This window comes from Staurois parvus, unplaced genomic scaffold, assembly GCF_062004578.1.
Source record: "Staurois parvus isolate SC_StPar_1 unplaced genomic scaffold, SC_StPar_1.0 ptg001256l, whole genome shotgun sequence".
Lineage (NCBI taxonomy): Eukaryota > Metazoa > Chordata > Amphibia > Anura > Ranidae > Staurois > Staurois parvus.
The window spans coordinates 683,101-698,840 of NW_028319052.1; the positions used below are offsets into that span (position 1 = coordinate 683,101).

Sequence of the window (15,740 nt, forward strand, 5' to 3'; positions counted from 1 at the left end):
AGGGTACTTGCCAAGGAAAGGAAAGCATGAAATAAGCAGTATAAGTGTAAGATCCCAGCAGAAGTAGGAGACGGGAAGCAGCAGGAGAGGGACCAACCACTCTTCATATGGTGCAACAAACATCAGTCCCATTGAGTGGACAAAAAGCATTATTAGCCTGTTACAGGCTAATCTGGAGGTGAGCACACATCTTATACTCACTAAGAAAGTCACCTGGAATTATTGATTTGATCTGAATCACTGGGAAAAGGCACATATATTTTTTTCATTGAAGACTGATTAATTTTTATATATTTTTTATATTATATATTTTTATATTATATATTTTTTTGTATGATGAGCACGGGATGACATTTTGATTTCACATGATTTTCTGTTTTTCACAAGTTTATTAATATTGATTTTTTTATATATTTATTGGAAATATGTATTGATTTAATATTCAAAGAAGGAGCGCAACATATTGTTTTTATGTTTTTGAATTATTTGCACATTTAAAGAGGATGTGTTGTATGTTTGCGATCCTGTAATAGCAGTGAGTGGCTCGCAAGTTACATCTTTGTTTTTATTTGGATTAAAATGCTTGTCTGGCTTTTATTGCTGTCTGTGCCTCCATTAAGGAGATTCACCCACGCTATTTGTCCTGTTTACCATTATCATTAAACGTAAAAGAAAATCGCACATTTTGGGTTGTCCCCAGGAAATTAATAGAGGGGAAATTTTCCAATGGTGACACTAATTCTGGTGACCTGATTACGTTAATTTGCAGGGATTTCCTCTCACTTCCTGACTGGCTGTGGGACAGAAAGAAAAGGGAAATCTCAGTAATGGGCCACAGATGGTGAAAAAAAAATATTACAGGGGTTATAACCCTCCCTTGCTCTATCCAAAAAGGTAAAAAAAAGATTGCCTTTAAGCTAACAAACTAATATATATTTTATTTTTTTGGTACAAACAAGTCTGTTTTATTTTCTATGCAATCTTCATACAGAAGAGATAACAAATGTATTTTTTTTTCTAGTTTTATTAGTGCAGGGGTGTAAAACTCAGTTTTATTTATGGCTGCCCTCAAAGAGCTGTTGTATCTGTAACACAACAACCCCCTTACATCAGATGTCAGAAGTCCCCCATTACTTAAGTGCACCCCCCTTACTTTGTGCTGCTGCTAGGAAAAAACTAGGGGGCTGAGCTGGGAAGCAGAAAGTGCAGGGTCTAGAGGAGGATCAGAGGGCTGGTGTCACCTGACAGAGTTTTCTGAATGCTGAGACTAGGGGAGGCTACAAGGGGGTGCTGCGGCTGCATAGAGAGGTGCAGGATCTGTAGGAGGAGTTCTGTCCTTTTTTTTGTTGTTGACTGCTGAGACAAGGTGGGGGCGGAGATGAGGGGGTGGCGCAGAGGCAGGATTCTCTACTGCGAGGGCAACATAAAATGGCCTGGTGAGCCAGATTCGGCTTGTGGGCCTTGTGTTTGACATAAGTGTATTAGCATTAGCGTTAGTTTTAACCTCTTGCCAACTGCTCTATAGCCGAATGACGGCTACAGCGCGGTCGTCCAGTTCCCAGAACCCCGCCCCCCACAAAAGGAGAGGGCCTACCATATGTGCCCAAAGTATTTAAATGAAGCTTTTCTGAGTGTGTGTGAAATGCCCAAAGTCCAAGACTGCTTAAGGAGTGCTTGGGGGAGGGGGTACAAGGACTGTAATACATGTGTGTAGCAACTATGTCCAGACCCTATGTAACCATATCCCTTTAACCACTTCAATACCAAGCACTTTTACCCTCTTCCTGCCCAGGCCAATTTTCAGCTTTCAGCGCCATCGCACTTTGAATGACAATTGCGCAGTCATGCAACACTGTACCCATGTGAAATTTTTATAATTTTTTTAAAAAAAATAGATCTTTCTTTTGGTGGTATTTATTCACCACTGAGTTTTTTATTTTTTTGCTAAATAAAACAAAAACAACCTGAAACTTAAAAAAAAACAAATTTTTCTTTCTTTCTGTTATAAAATTTTGCAAATAAATAAAATTTCTTCATAAATTTAGGTCAAAGTGTATTCTGCTACATTTCTTTGGTGAAAATACCCCAAATTAGTGCATATTATTTGGTCTGTAGGAAAGTTATAGAGTCCACAAACCAAGGTATATATATATCTGACAATTGATCAATCCTGATAGTACAAATACCAACCAAATCACTCATTTTTGGAAAATAGACAGTTCAAGGTATTTAGTAAGAGGTATGGTGAGTTTTTTGGTGGTTGGATTTTTTTTAAATTTTTTTTTTGTACATATTGTCACCAGTCAAAGTACAGCATTATTATATAACTGGTGTGGTGGTGATCAGAGACACTGACTGGTGACAGTATGTAAAAATAAAAATTTAATTTGTTTTTTTTTTCAAATGTTTCTATTATTTTTTTTAATTACATAATTTTTTTCTTTTTTTTACTATTTGTTTTCAACACACTATGACCAAATCAATACAATGTTACTATAGTAACATTGAAATACTCTGGGCAAGTGATCAGGATTTGTTTTTTTTTAACACATTATGATTGCTAATACCAATGTATTTAATTGATATTTGCAATCATTGTTACTGAATGGAACTGATTCATTCAGTCTTTTGTTGTGATTAGCTGTGACAGGGCATTACATGATACAGATGGGTTGTGATTGGCCCTGTCTGTATCATGTGACTGCTTTGACCAGTCACAGCTAACAACATACAGAAAGCCATCCATTGTATACAAATTGACATGTGATCTGATGATTGATCACAGAAGTCACATGACACTGGCATCAGGCCAATGTAGTGATATGTCATTGGCTGTGTCCCGCTCCGTAATTCCTTTTGACAGGATGCCATATGATGCCCAGTCACAATGAGGAGTGTCAATCTGCTACAGGCCAGGCAGGAAGGTGTTAATGCACACAATGCACTTTTTTGCTACAGCACACATAGCCACCCCGCATACCCAGATGTTGAAGTGTATGCAGTGAAGATTAACATTTGTAAATGAATAGTAATGAATGTGGTGTAACACAGTTTAACAGAGGTTTTATGCCTACACATGCTACTTTTTAATATTTTCTACTGTATTTATTTGACAGGTTTGCCAGAACTGGATCAGATATTGACTGTGCTTTTAACAACAGAAATGTTTGTGGGAGGATGTATAGCATTTTTCCTAGACAATACCATTCCAGGTACAGTAGCAGCACACATAGATGTAACACACTGAATTATTACTGATTGTAGATTGTTAAATGGCCACAAGATGACAGTGCTTTGCAGTTCAGTTGACAATCACACAGCAATGTTGAGAATGCTGGGACTTGTATGCTGCAAGCAGGATTTCTTCATTCAAATTTTGAAAAGATTAGAATAAAATTGAAAATAAGACAATAAAATAGAATTTAAAAACATAATAATTATAATAAAATTGAAAGAATACAACCATCTTTCAATGTTCAAGTAGAATAAATTAGAATTCAAATGCCAATTCGAATTTTTGAAACTCAGTCGAATTGAATTTGAATCGAATTCAAAAACTAAACAAATTCCAAAAACGAATTAAACAAATTTTGCAAAACAAAATAATTAAATATTGAATCGAAACGAAACAAATGTTTTCATTCTGCACATGTCTACTTCCAGACAAGCAAGCAGGTCCCTCACCTTTAGACTATTCAAGTAGAGGAAGTGTACACCAAAGCTTTGTTCGACACAGGAGCACAGGTGACTTTACTGTACGGAGACTTTACGACAGACACTTGAGGCAGAAACTAGAAGAGTTAGAAATCTGGGAAATTGGAACTCAGAAGTTTCCATATGACGGCTACATACGGTACTTGTTTGCCTGACCTTCAGCCCATCTCTTTCCAGACAGTGGAAACCTTTGACACTCTTGCAGTAAAGTAAAACAGTTCTCCCTGCTAATCAGGACCAATACCAACATAGTCTACAGGCTGCTCACTCCGTTGGCTGAGCAGAATGCAGTGTCCATCAAGAACATCCATCCGCAGCTATAACAAGTTTACCAGTGGGTTGTCAGAGAGCTGAGGGCTCCTGAGGAGGAAGTAGGGATAGTTTGGAAGAGTGAGCCTGAAGAGAAAGTACTCCAGCCGGGTGAGGTCACTTGTATGAAGGCCAGAGTTAGACTGACCTGGACCATTTGCTGTACTCAAGATGGACCCTAGTAGAAGAACAGATGGAGTGGAAGTAGTCCCAAAGGTGATCACTACAAGAGCTCTGCAATACATAAATGGCAGAGTGCTCCTTAGAGTCTGCAATAACATGGATACTGTTGGGGCAAGAGCCAAGTAGGCAAGTGCCTACCACCCCGTTCAGTGTTCCCAATCCACCCAAAGACCCCCTCAGAGAGGGTTACAGCTTCCAAGACTCCCCTTTCTCAGCAGAATGTAAATGGAGAGCAAAGGATAGACTGTCGAACTGGCAGAAAATGTTCTCCAAGAATGATTATGATGTCAGTGTTGTTTTATATCATGAGGAGGAAGACGATTGATATAATTAAGATACAGATGATCTGTTGTTTTTTATCAATTATCCAAGAAATAAACTTTCCCACAGCAACTCGGTTTATCCAGAGAAAGATATTTTTATTCGTCTTCAAAACAGTCCAAAATATATTTGTAACAGATGACAAAAAGCCAGCTGAATATTTTTAAATATTACAATGAACAACAGCCCTCAGAGTCCCATTTAAGATACTTCACATCAAACATGGAGATACTACACCGTCCAGCATATGTCCGATCTATAATATGCACCTAGGTATCTTCCATGTGTGCAATAATGTGAGTTATGATCCATATATGTGCTTCCATATTAATGAAAGGAAGAAGCTCCTCTACCAGCCACAAAATGTCCTTTCATTTACAGTTTTCTATCAGTAAGCAAAGCTGGCGGGATTCTGATTGGCTGACAAAACACTTTTGATCTTAGCATGAAAAAAACTCACTTGCCATTACTGTAAATAACAATTAAGGTCACTATAGTGTTTACCAGGTATAAAAGTAACCCATTCACCCATATTTCACCCATATTCATGAGTGGTAATTAGACTCAAGGGGGTATTCATGGGAAATGTCCCATGAATACCCTCTTGAGTCTAATTACCACTCATAAATATTTCTTGTATGGTTAAATCAGATTCCTTATCATCCTTGTGCCAATAATGCCATTTCTTAAGAATTTGTGATCAGTCGCCCCTCTCCGCTGCCACCATGTCTTCCATCTCATTAATGTCTGCCACCTTCTGCAACCAAATGGAGACGGTCGGAGCTTGAGTCTGTTTACAAAAAAGGGGGATGCAGTTCTTTGCTGCCGACAATAATAACGGCAAGATGGATCGCCTATAGGACTTGTCAGGATAGTCATGATGGTGCAGAAGATAAAACGCAGGTTAGTGGGAAAGTACATGATCCATAAATTTCTGAGCTATTCGATGTACGCCATCCAAGAAAGCCTGTACATGACCAGAAAATGTGAAGTAGGGAATCAATTTTCTCTCCACAACGCCAACACAGATCACTACACTGGAAGAACATTGTGCCCTAGGCAGCACAAAAATTTTGTGCCCCTCCCCTCCCCAATGAGAGCGCGAGAGAGTTCAATAAGTGTGTGTATGTATATATGATTCTCTCTCCCTTTCTTTCTGTTCTCTCTCTCCCCCCCCTCTTCCATCTCTCTCTCTCTCTCTCTCTCTCTCTCTTTCTGCCTCTCTCTTTCTCCCCCCTCTCCCTCTTTATCTCCCCCCTCTCTATCCCTCCCTCTCTCTCCCTTTCTCCCTCTCTCTCTCTCCTTACCCCCTTCTCTCTTTCTCTCCCTCCCTCTCTTTCTTTCTCTCTTCCTCTTTTTCTTTCTCTCTCTCTCTCTTCCTTCCTCTCTCCCCCCCCTCTTCCCCCTCTCTCTCTTCCCTCTTCCTCTTTTTCTTTCTCTCTCTCTCTCTTCCTCCCTCTCTCTCTCCCTTCTCCCCTCTCTCTCTCTTCCCATTCTCTCCCTCTCTCTTTCTCCCTCTCTCTATTTCTCCCTCTCTCTTTCTTCCCTCTCTCTCTTTACCCCCCCCCCCTCTACATAGGAAGTGTGCCAAAAGGACAACTCTGTGAACGTCATCAATTCCATAATATGGCTTCTGGAAATCCAACCATCTCGCGATAAAAAATGTGTCTGAAAATAACCATGAGACTTCCAGATTTGAAATCTCGGTTCCTGTAAACCCGGACGGAAAGACGGGTTTCCCACAACTGCGCTATCGGTCCAAACGAGTCTGCGGAAAATCCGCCACGTTTCCCCCATATTGGGATGTGTCAAGACCACGGTGGGCAGATCCACGTGGCACCAAGGCAATGAACATAACGGCATCCCCGAGATCACCTGTTCCAAGCTGCACCCATATCTTCAGAGAGCTGTGCATACACAAATCCAACACTCTGGTTAAGTTGCAAGCATTATGATATAAAGCCACGTCGGGCAGGGCCATGCACCCCTGCAGTTTTGGAAGTCTGAGAAGTTGCAGAGACAGCCTAGGAGGCTTTTGAGCCCAGATATGTTTGGCAATACAATGGTTTACAGCCAGCAGAAAGGCGTACGGCACCCGAATCGGCAGAGCCTGCAGAGGATATAGAAGTCTAGGCAATACATTCATTATAACTACATCCGAACCAGGAAAGCAACCCTCCCTGCCATTTTGCAAGATCCTTTCTAATCGCCGTCAATATCGGCGGAAAGTTCAACTGAAAAACGTCGTCCAGTCTCCCACACAGGAAAATACCTAAATACTTAATGTGAGCAGTAGTCCATTTAAAAGGAAAATCTGCTTTGAGCAAGGTGGATTTGGATGACGACAACAACACCCCCAACGCTTCTGACTTCTGGCAATTGACCCGAAAATAGGAATGTGTTTTGAAAACCCTCAGCTCCATAAGAAGATTCAGAAGAGATACCAGAGGAGAAAAAATAATAAATCGCCTGCATATACGGTGACCTTTGGGGATGCCATGATGGGGAGTCAACAGGGATGTCCTGAATATCACAATTTCCTCTCACCATACGATTCCAAAGTTAAAATGAATATCAAAGGAGAGAGAGGGTATCCCTGACGGGTCCCATTGGACAAGGGGGGGGGATTGCTATTCACCTTCACCTGGGTGGAGGGGTGCAAGTAGATCTCATCATCCGCTGCCGCAGACCAATGTGTTGCAGAGTCTTTGTAACGGACCGCCTGACAGTACCTCTATCAGTCCCCTGATAGAGCCTCCCCAGAGTGCGGAGTCTAAGTACCGGAGCACTTGTTCACCAGGGCCCCTGATGGTGGGGATGGACTTGGAGCGCTCTGGGACCAGGTCGCAGCTAGGTATCTCTACCAGAGGTAGAGGAGTCTGCCAAGGGCTCCAGCGGGTTAAGAGTCTGATGTGAGGGAGCCCAGGGATCCCTGAGGGATGGATGGACGGATGAGCAAAGTCAGAGTCAAACAAGCCAGGTTGGTAACTAGCGGGTCGGTGAGGTACAAGACGATAGGCAAAGGATAGTCGGGTCACACGCAGGGTCAATACCAAAAGATCAGATCTATAAGGGAACATCCAGGAGCAAAGTCAGGCAAGCCAAGGGGTCAGGACAGGAGAAGGCAACAAGGTCAGACAATCCAGATCAGAGTACTCACTACACAGGCAACAGGATACAAAAGACCATTTGGCAACAAGCATCTGTGCAGGGCTGGCTTAAGTAGCCCGCCCTGCACCTGACAGTCGCCGCCTAGGTCCCAGTGCCTGCCTAGTACTGTCAAGACGACGGGTGCGCCTGGGTCCTAGTGCCCTGCTACCTGTACGTCTTGACAGATGCCTACGCATGTGTAGACCCATGCGTCGCGATGGTCCCTGACAGTCTTCCTGCAGTTAACTCGGTCAAATGCCTTTTCAGTGGATAGCAGTAGCATTGGCAGTTTCCAGGTTTTGGCCACATGTATCAAATTATTGGCCTTTGTTGTGTTGTCCCTGGCCTCTCTCGAGGGAACAAGCCCACCTGGTCATCATGAACGAGGGCTGGGATGCAATCCATTAGTCACATAGCCAAAATTTTGGTGAATAATTTAGGATTGACATTCTATTGATATAGGTCTTTAATTTTGACAATAAAGCGGATCACTGCCCTCCTTCAGGATCACCGTGACATGTGCCCGAAGCGTGTCATGTAGGAAGCCATCCCCCGTACCTACACCATTATAGGTCGTGAGTAAATGCTGTGAAAGAACTGAACATTTTGTAATAAAGCAAGGAATAGCCATCTGGGCCTGGGGCCTTGCCATTTTTCATACGATACATGGCCACCCCTAACTCCTCCGCTGATAACTGCGCGTTCAAGGAAGCCACTGCCACATCCAATAGGCCTGGAAGGCCCGATTCTGACAGATATCGCCGTATTGCCTCCGTCCCAACGGGACAAGTCAATGATGGCTCTGCCGATAAATTGTAAAGTGATTCATTGTAGCATTGAACAATGCCTGCAATATCTCCCTGAACCTTCCGGCGAGTCTCGTCGAGGACCTCTGGGATAACTGTACGAGCCTTCTGAGCTTGCAGGGCACAAGCCAAGATTTTGCCACATTTGTTCCCATGTTCATAAAATTAGCTGCAACATTTAGCAAACATTGCCCTAGCTCTATCCATGGCCAAAGAACTCAATTGGTCCCTGAGGACCATACGTTCCGATAAAACCGCACCTGCTAGAGATTGTTTGTGAACAGCCTCCAACGACCGGATCTTTGCCAGTAGGTTCAGAACCTGCTGAGTTCTTTCGCTCTTCAGCCTCGCACCCCACTTGGTTAAGATCCCTCTGGCATAGGCTTTGTGGGTTTCCCAGATCATCATCAGGGAACATTCAGGAACAGCATTGGCAGCAAAAAAAGCGTAATTCCGCTGAGAGGTTCTCCACAACCATAATCAGAACAATTCCCTACCACCCCTCACCCCGAGATTAAGAGCCAACCCGACATTACCCACCACCTAAGAAGGAGTACCGCTCACGACCTATAGGAGAAAAAATAGCCTCACAAAGAGCCATAAAAGAGGAAGGGAGAAAAAAAAAAGGGGGGGAAAGAGAACTGACTGAGAAAGACCGACACAAGAAAAGGGAAAGAAAAAGGTTGAGAGGAGTGGCTCTTCAGATATCAGATATACGACAACCCCTCAATACAACAACATAGCATGAACCGACAGGAGCAGATCGCTGCATCAAGCTTGGGGGGTCACAGCATCCAGAACCCGAACCAGAGACAGAAATGGGCGAATAGCAAGGTATATCAGACAGGAAATGGCAACAACTGGAATCAGCTTTGATAACATAAAATCGTAAACAGGTCTGTTCTGAGGGACTCCCATCTCCCCCAAAGCTACGATTCCCAACCCCCCATGTCAGCCGCTCCATGTTACAGCTAAATGAGGGCAGGTAGCAAGATATGGGCTCAACTATGAGAATCACAACAGTTATCCACCCGAGACCACACACTCCCGTTAGGTAAAGCCAAAGACCCAAGTTGGAGGCTAGCAATCACGACCGGGCTGAGTGCGAGGTCCCAGCACTCACTACACGACACACAGGTATTAGGTCTCCGGAGCATCCATCGGTGCCGGCAGGCTGTCTCTCCTCCGGGATCGTGGTGCACGTCATGGCAGGCCAAAGCCAACTGAAGCGGTTAGGAAGTGGGTATCTCGGCTTGAGAGAGGCCGTAGCCAGTCCAGTAGAGGCATGTAGAGCCGGTAGATCCGCCGGGTGTCGCAGTAAAAAAGGAATTCCCCCATTCCGAATGGTGAGCTGGAACGGGTAACCCCAGCAATAGGGAAGTTCCATTTGGAGCAGCTTTTCCAACAGGGGTTTCAGGAGGGCTCTTCGTTGTAAGGTCGCTCTAGAGATGTCTGACAATATCAAGACCATAGCCTTGCATAAGACCATCTCCTTTGCGTGTACCTGTGCACTCGGCAGATAATGCCTGTGGATGGTTAGGGTCGGTGGATTTGGGACCCAGCGCCCTGTGCACGCTGTCGAATTCCAAGAACGGCGGGGGGGGATTCATCAATGATTTTATGTAGGACTGCGGTTACCGCATCCTACAGGTGTTCCAGACCAGTAGCCATATGTTGTTACAGTGGCTTCTATTTTCAAAATCCTCCACATGAAGCTGCAGATCTAATAAATGGTCTCTTTGAGTCGAATGACCCTGCTCCAGTTGAGAAACTCTCTGCTCAAGTATAGCCACCAAACCTTCCCCCCTAGTTAGGTGGTCATCCAGTTGGCGTACCTCTGCATGAAATTGCTGGTAGTCTTGGCGATGTTGTTCCTCCAACCGGCATAGCATGGATTCAATATCCGATTTGGTAGGGAGGAATCTGATCAGTGCCAGGAGATCAGTCTCATCCCTTGTAGGGTACGTGGAAGAGGTTGTGCTTCCCGCTGTCTGGGAGAGGGAGGTAAAAAGCCCAGATCCTCCAGATACGGGGCTAGGCCCAGCAGCTGTGCCATCACCATAGGAGGCACGGCCTGGGGAGAGCAGGGCCTTGAGGCACCACGTGGCTCTGAGAGCTTTGATGTGGCAGAGGAATGGAGGCCTTCTGGGAAGAAGCGACGAATTTCCACAGATGAAGATAACCGCAGGGTAGTCCGACCATGTCAGTGGAAATTCGGACATTGTGACGTTTCGGGTGGCTCATTATGAATCAAATTGCTATGATGATATGCAGGCCGGGGGTCGGGAGCTCTAGCTATCTTCAAGCCCCGCCATCTTCAAGCCCCGCATTTGAGGTATTGAATACTTCATAATGGCTCATATAAAATATGAAACTGGTTACATCTCTCTTCACCTCTAAATATCCATGTGAATCAGTTATTAGATAATATGACTTTAGACCATGACAAGCATAGGATTTTGTAAACATCAGTGGCCCATATAGCTGTAAGGCCTATTTCATGGCTTGTAATTTCTTCAGGTTATCAACCTTCAGTTTTACAGCATGTCACAGCTGATGTCAAAGTCCAGTCCTGTGTTTTACACAATATACTACAGTCAAGTGTGCCAAGAGTGCTCAACACTGGATCCGACTTAGCAAGGACAAACCGTTTAGAGAATGGGCTCAACGGACCCCCCTGTAGGGGATCTAGAAGATCTTAGAGAACAACTATCAGCATTTAAGAAAAAAAATCTTATCATTAGAGAATCCAGGAGTCCTTAAGCTTCCCCCAATTGTGCAATGTGTATTGATTACATGACCCTCAATAGAAGAACCATCCTGGATGTAACCTCCCACTACTCCCAGAGTTGATGGATTTCAGTGCCTGTCGGGAGCCAAATGGTTCAGTATCCTGGACCTGAAGAGTGGGTACTACCAAATCCCAATGCACCCGAAGACAGAAGACTGCTTTTATCAGCACGCTGGGTTTCTTCGAGTTTGATCTCATGCCCCAACGTCTGGGGCACCTGTCACTTTGCAGAGACTGATGGATTGTAGGGTGAAGGATATGAACTTGATCAAGGTTCTGGTATATCTGGATGAAAAAAAGGGAGGCCTCAGACTCAGGTCTGTAGACCAATCAGTGCTCTGGTCAATAGCCCATTTAAGTAGTCAGATCAGCAGAAACTATTAACGTTGATACAGTGCAGTGCAGACTGCACTGTATCAACCTTAATAGTTTCTTCTTATCTGATTGGCAGGAACTGTAAAAAGTAAAAGCATATTACCTCAGGCCTTTTCTACACAAACAATATATCATATAGGTATGCGCTAAAAATATACAACACCAAATAATTAAGTGTCCATATCAAAACTGTGAAAGTCCAAAAAAATCAATTTGAAATTCCATTGTGAACTGTGAGTGATCCACCACCAAATGAATTAAATAAACTCACCAGAGCTAAATGCTGATCAGATTATAGACCAGCACCAGCGCTTGTTCTCTGGGAGCGATGAATGCAGCGATTTCCAAATATTAGATGAAATAAGTAATCAAATCTTGATGATCAATAATGGCAGTCGGGCGTGGCCTACTCGATGCTGACGTCAGGACGTTCTGTTCCTATTGTGTGTCGGAGGTGATCCGCAGTGAGCGGGGATCCTAGTTTCTCAGTTGCTGTGTATCGCTGTTTAAGCTGGTGTCTGTCTGGACACCCTTCTTGTGAGTGTATTGGAGATTTTATTAAATATATACTTTTTATAAAAACGTATTGCACCATTATATTTCTTTCTTTTGTGCCTGAGTGCACCTTAAACTTTATGGAGAGATGGATTTGAAAGGAGAGATATAATATAAGACCTTTGGCTACAGAGTATTGCTTCTGATAGAGATATGCTGTTCTTTATGCCGACTGCCATTATTGATCATCAGGATTTGATTACTTATTTCATCTAATATTTGGAAATCGTTGCATTCATCGCTCCCAGAGCACAAGCGCTGGTGCTGGTCTATAATCTGATCAGCATTTAGCTCTGGTGAGTTTATTTAATTCATTTGGTGGTGGATCACTCACAGTTCACAATGGAATTTCAAATTGATTTTTTTGGACTTTCACAGTTTTAATATGGACACTTAATTATTTGGTGTTGTATATTTTTAGCGCATGCCTATATGATATATTGTTTAAATTTGCCACATTTATTACTTATAATTTTGGTGGGGTGTTGCTGCTTTATACACAAGTTTTATATATTTTTCTTTGACACATATAGATTGGCGCTTTTTTCTATTTTTTGTTGTTGTGGCTTTTCTACACAAAGAAGCAATAAGTTCAACCAGCCAAGTCTAAAACTTGGGGAAACTCTGCTTGTCAACTTTAGGGAAGTTGACATTTTACCATAAAGAAAAGGAATTACACCTCCACTGTGCCAACGTAAGGAGCTCTACCAAAGCTGGCAGAAAAGCATTTCCCACATTGTGTGATAGGTTTTATTATATGGGACTTTTCACTTGCTGAAACCCTCAGAGAGTTAAACACTGGTTCTTTTTTATTGGCAGCCCACAAGCAAGCTAGCCTAAGGGCTCATGTACCTGCAGCTGATAAACTCATGTTTAGGAGCTGTTTAGTGTTTTTTTTCAGCAGCCCCTGAACTCACCCTAATGTTTTCCTATGTGTCCATGTACACATCAAAAAGATGACTGTAAACTTAAAAGCCTGTAAATGATGAACGCACCAAACTTGCCTTCAGCAGTCGATTTTATCATCATTTCAAGTGCAAAATGCTTGTAAATGAGGCTAAACACAGCAAATCACGTTTATAAGCGTTTGTGTTCAAAATTTTTTTTTTAACTCTTCCAGTTCCCGATGCTGGCCAGAGCCTTTTTTCATCATGAAAAATGCATGCAAAGCATTTTCAAGGTGCTCAGATTGACAAAACACTGCACACAGGATGTACCATTCACACCTCAGATTTCTCATGAAGACCCCCTTCCAGGTGGCCTTAATGACTCACTACACCAGACACCTGTCCCACCCTTGGAAACAAAGAAATGTTAAGGAGCAACTCACACCTAGCTAATGTTAACACATACTGCTGTGACTGCTTCTACTCTCTGTATTTCTCTGAAACAGTCTGAAATAGTTAATAATTTACCACTTTTCAGTGCATTCTTGGCATTTGGGAGGTTCTCCTGTGCTTATCTTTAAAAAACGCTTCTAAACGCAAACACACATAACAGGCATTTTTTAGCCTACGTTTTCCAGCAGTCAGTTTTCATCGTTCAGAAGTGTCCCGTGTACATGGGGCCTTAATGGGGATGGAACGAGAGTGGGGGGAGTGGAAATCGGCAATTAGCATATATTTTTCTCCCTATTTTATAGGGACAGAAAGGCCATACCTACATTAGTGGGGACTTGTAATCAATGAGGACTGAATGCATAGAATACACTATGAATATCATTTGGTGTTGCTTTTGGTTGATCATGGTATTATTTATGGTATAATTTACATTCTGGATGAGCTATTTTAGCCAGGTAAACAGCCACTGTCACCGATGTCACAGAGCCCAGGCTGGGAGATCTGGAGCAAATGGTCTGGAGAGGCACCTGGCTCAGCCTCTCAGTGAGCAGCTGAGAGCCTGAGCCAGCCCCTACGCATTGCTCCAGTGAGCGCGGGGGCAGAGCAGAGAGCGGTGCTCACAGCACTGGTGAGAACGCATCGGTCATGTGATCACTGGGTTCGCACCCTTGGAGCCGACCCCGGTTCCCTAACAGATGCAGAATTTAAAAAAGGGTTTCCTATACTTCTCTTTTAAAATTAAGTAAGCTTATATTACTGTGCGTTCATGAACTGAATTATACATTTTCTTTGTAGGTACACAAAAAGAGCGCGGACTTGTGCAGTGGAAGGAAGGAGCTAATGCTAATAGTGACACATGTACAAATCTTAGAAGCTACGACTTTCCATGTGGAATGGCAGGTGTTAAGCGAATTAAGTGCTTCAGATGGATTCCTATCTGTCCAGTTTTTAAAGGATTTAGGAGTGCAGCAACTAAAACAGCTATTACAAGCATAATCTGTAACAATATAAATAGCCAGGATGAAACAAACAATTCAGTGTGCACAAAAGTATAAAAATATATCCTTTAAGAATTTATGTTCTGAAGAATGTATTTAGAAGAAGGCCCTTTTAAATACATGATATTTTCCTCTCAAATTTGGTATAAGATCATGCAGTGGAAATGTGTATATGACATATGATATATGGAAAAGCACCTTTCGATTTTATTGCTATCATTTTTCTACATTATATTTAATAATACTTTTCATATACTGTAAGTACATGAATGAACCTCTGGAGGGGAAAATGTGACAAACTATAACTTTGCATCAGGAAGAGCACCACATTTCAAAGAACAACAAACAAAAATTCACTGCTCATTTACCAGCCAGCCTGCAACAAACTGAATTATCCTAGCAGTTCACATTAGGGTATGTATGCGTAAGCTGCAGAGGTCATGTCATGGCACACCAATGTACTGCAGGCATAATAATTTTGAGAGTCTCCAAAGTTGGAGTACATATATAATATTGGATAGATCGTATGCCTGGAGGGACCCCAACCCACTGGACACCCAGCAATAGCACAATGACAGCGAAAGGTATCCAGTGTGTCATCTCACCAATTCACCAACAGTACATACAACCTCCCCAACCTATAACTGGCCTTTGCAGCAAGGAGTGTGTCTTGGAAATTTGCTTTTAACGAATTTCTCCTTACCGTGAGTACTCGCAGTTGGATGCGCCGCAATCCCCCATAAAGCTGTGCGAATCTCGTTTACCACGACTGCAGCTAATTCCTGCGCCTCCAACTGGGTTAGCTATCTCAGAATTGTGGGGAAATGGAGCTCCAGTTACCTAGGAATGATCACACGACACTCTCAGGTTGCTGTTGGAATTCACATAGCGGCTGGCTTCAGACTCAGCCCCCGGTTTTATTACACACACACACGCCCCCCACATGAGTCAGGTCAATCCCCTCCCACAGAACAATGCATGGGGAGTGCCTATACACAGGATGTACATTCCGATTGGAGCGTAGCCTTTCCTTTTATCTATCACCAGTCCCCCTCTCCCTCCATGAGCTCTCTGAGGGAAGCAACTTTCCCCCTCCTATTAGCTCCTAGTGGTATGTAAATTCTCTGTACAAGCATCCCCTAGATTAAACAGTGCCAGTCTGTATCTGAATGGGCCCGTTACGATCTTTATTAAAACA

At 43.1% G+C, this 15,740-nt stretch overlaps 1 protein-coding gene across 1 annotated transcript in view; it reads left to right on the plus strand.

Annotated features, from left to right (window-relative positions):
- The window catches only part of SLC23A1 (solute carrier family 23 member 1), a 684,016-nt gene extending 669,417 nt beyond the window's left edge, over positions 1 to 14,599 (plus strand). The window contains exons 12-13 of the mRNA XM_089660642.1: positions 3,117 to 3,212; positions 14,340 to 14,599. Coding sequence (XP_089516768.1) covers positions 3,117 to 3,212; positions 14,340 to 14,599 — 356 coding nt within the window. The remainder of the gene's footprint in view (positions 1 to 3,116; positions 3,213 to 14,339) is intronic.
- Positions 14,600 to 15,740: the final 1,141 nt, after the last annotated feature.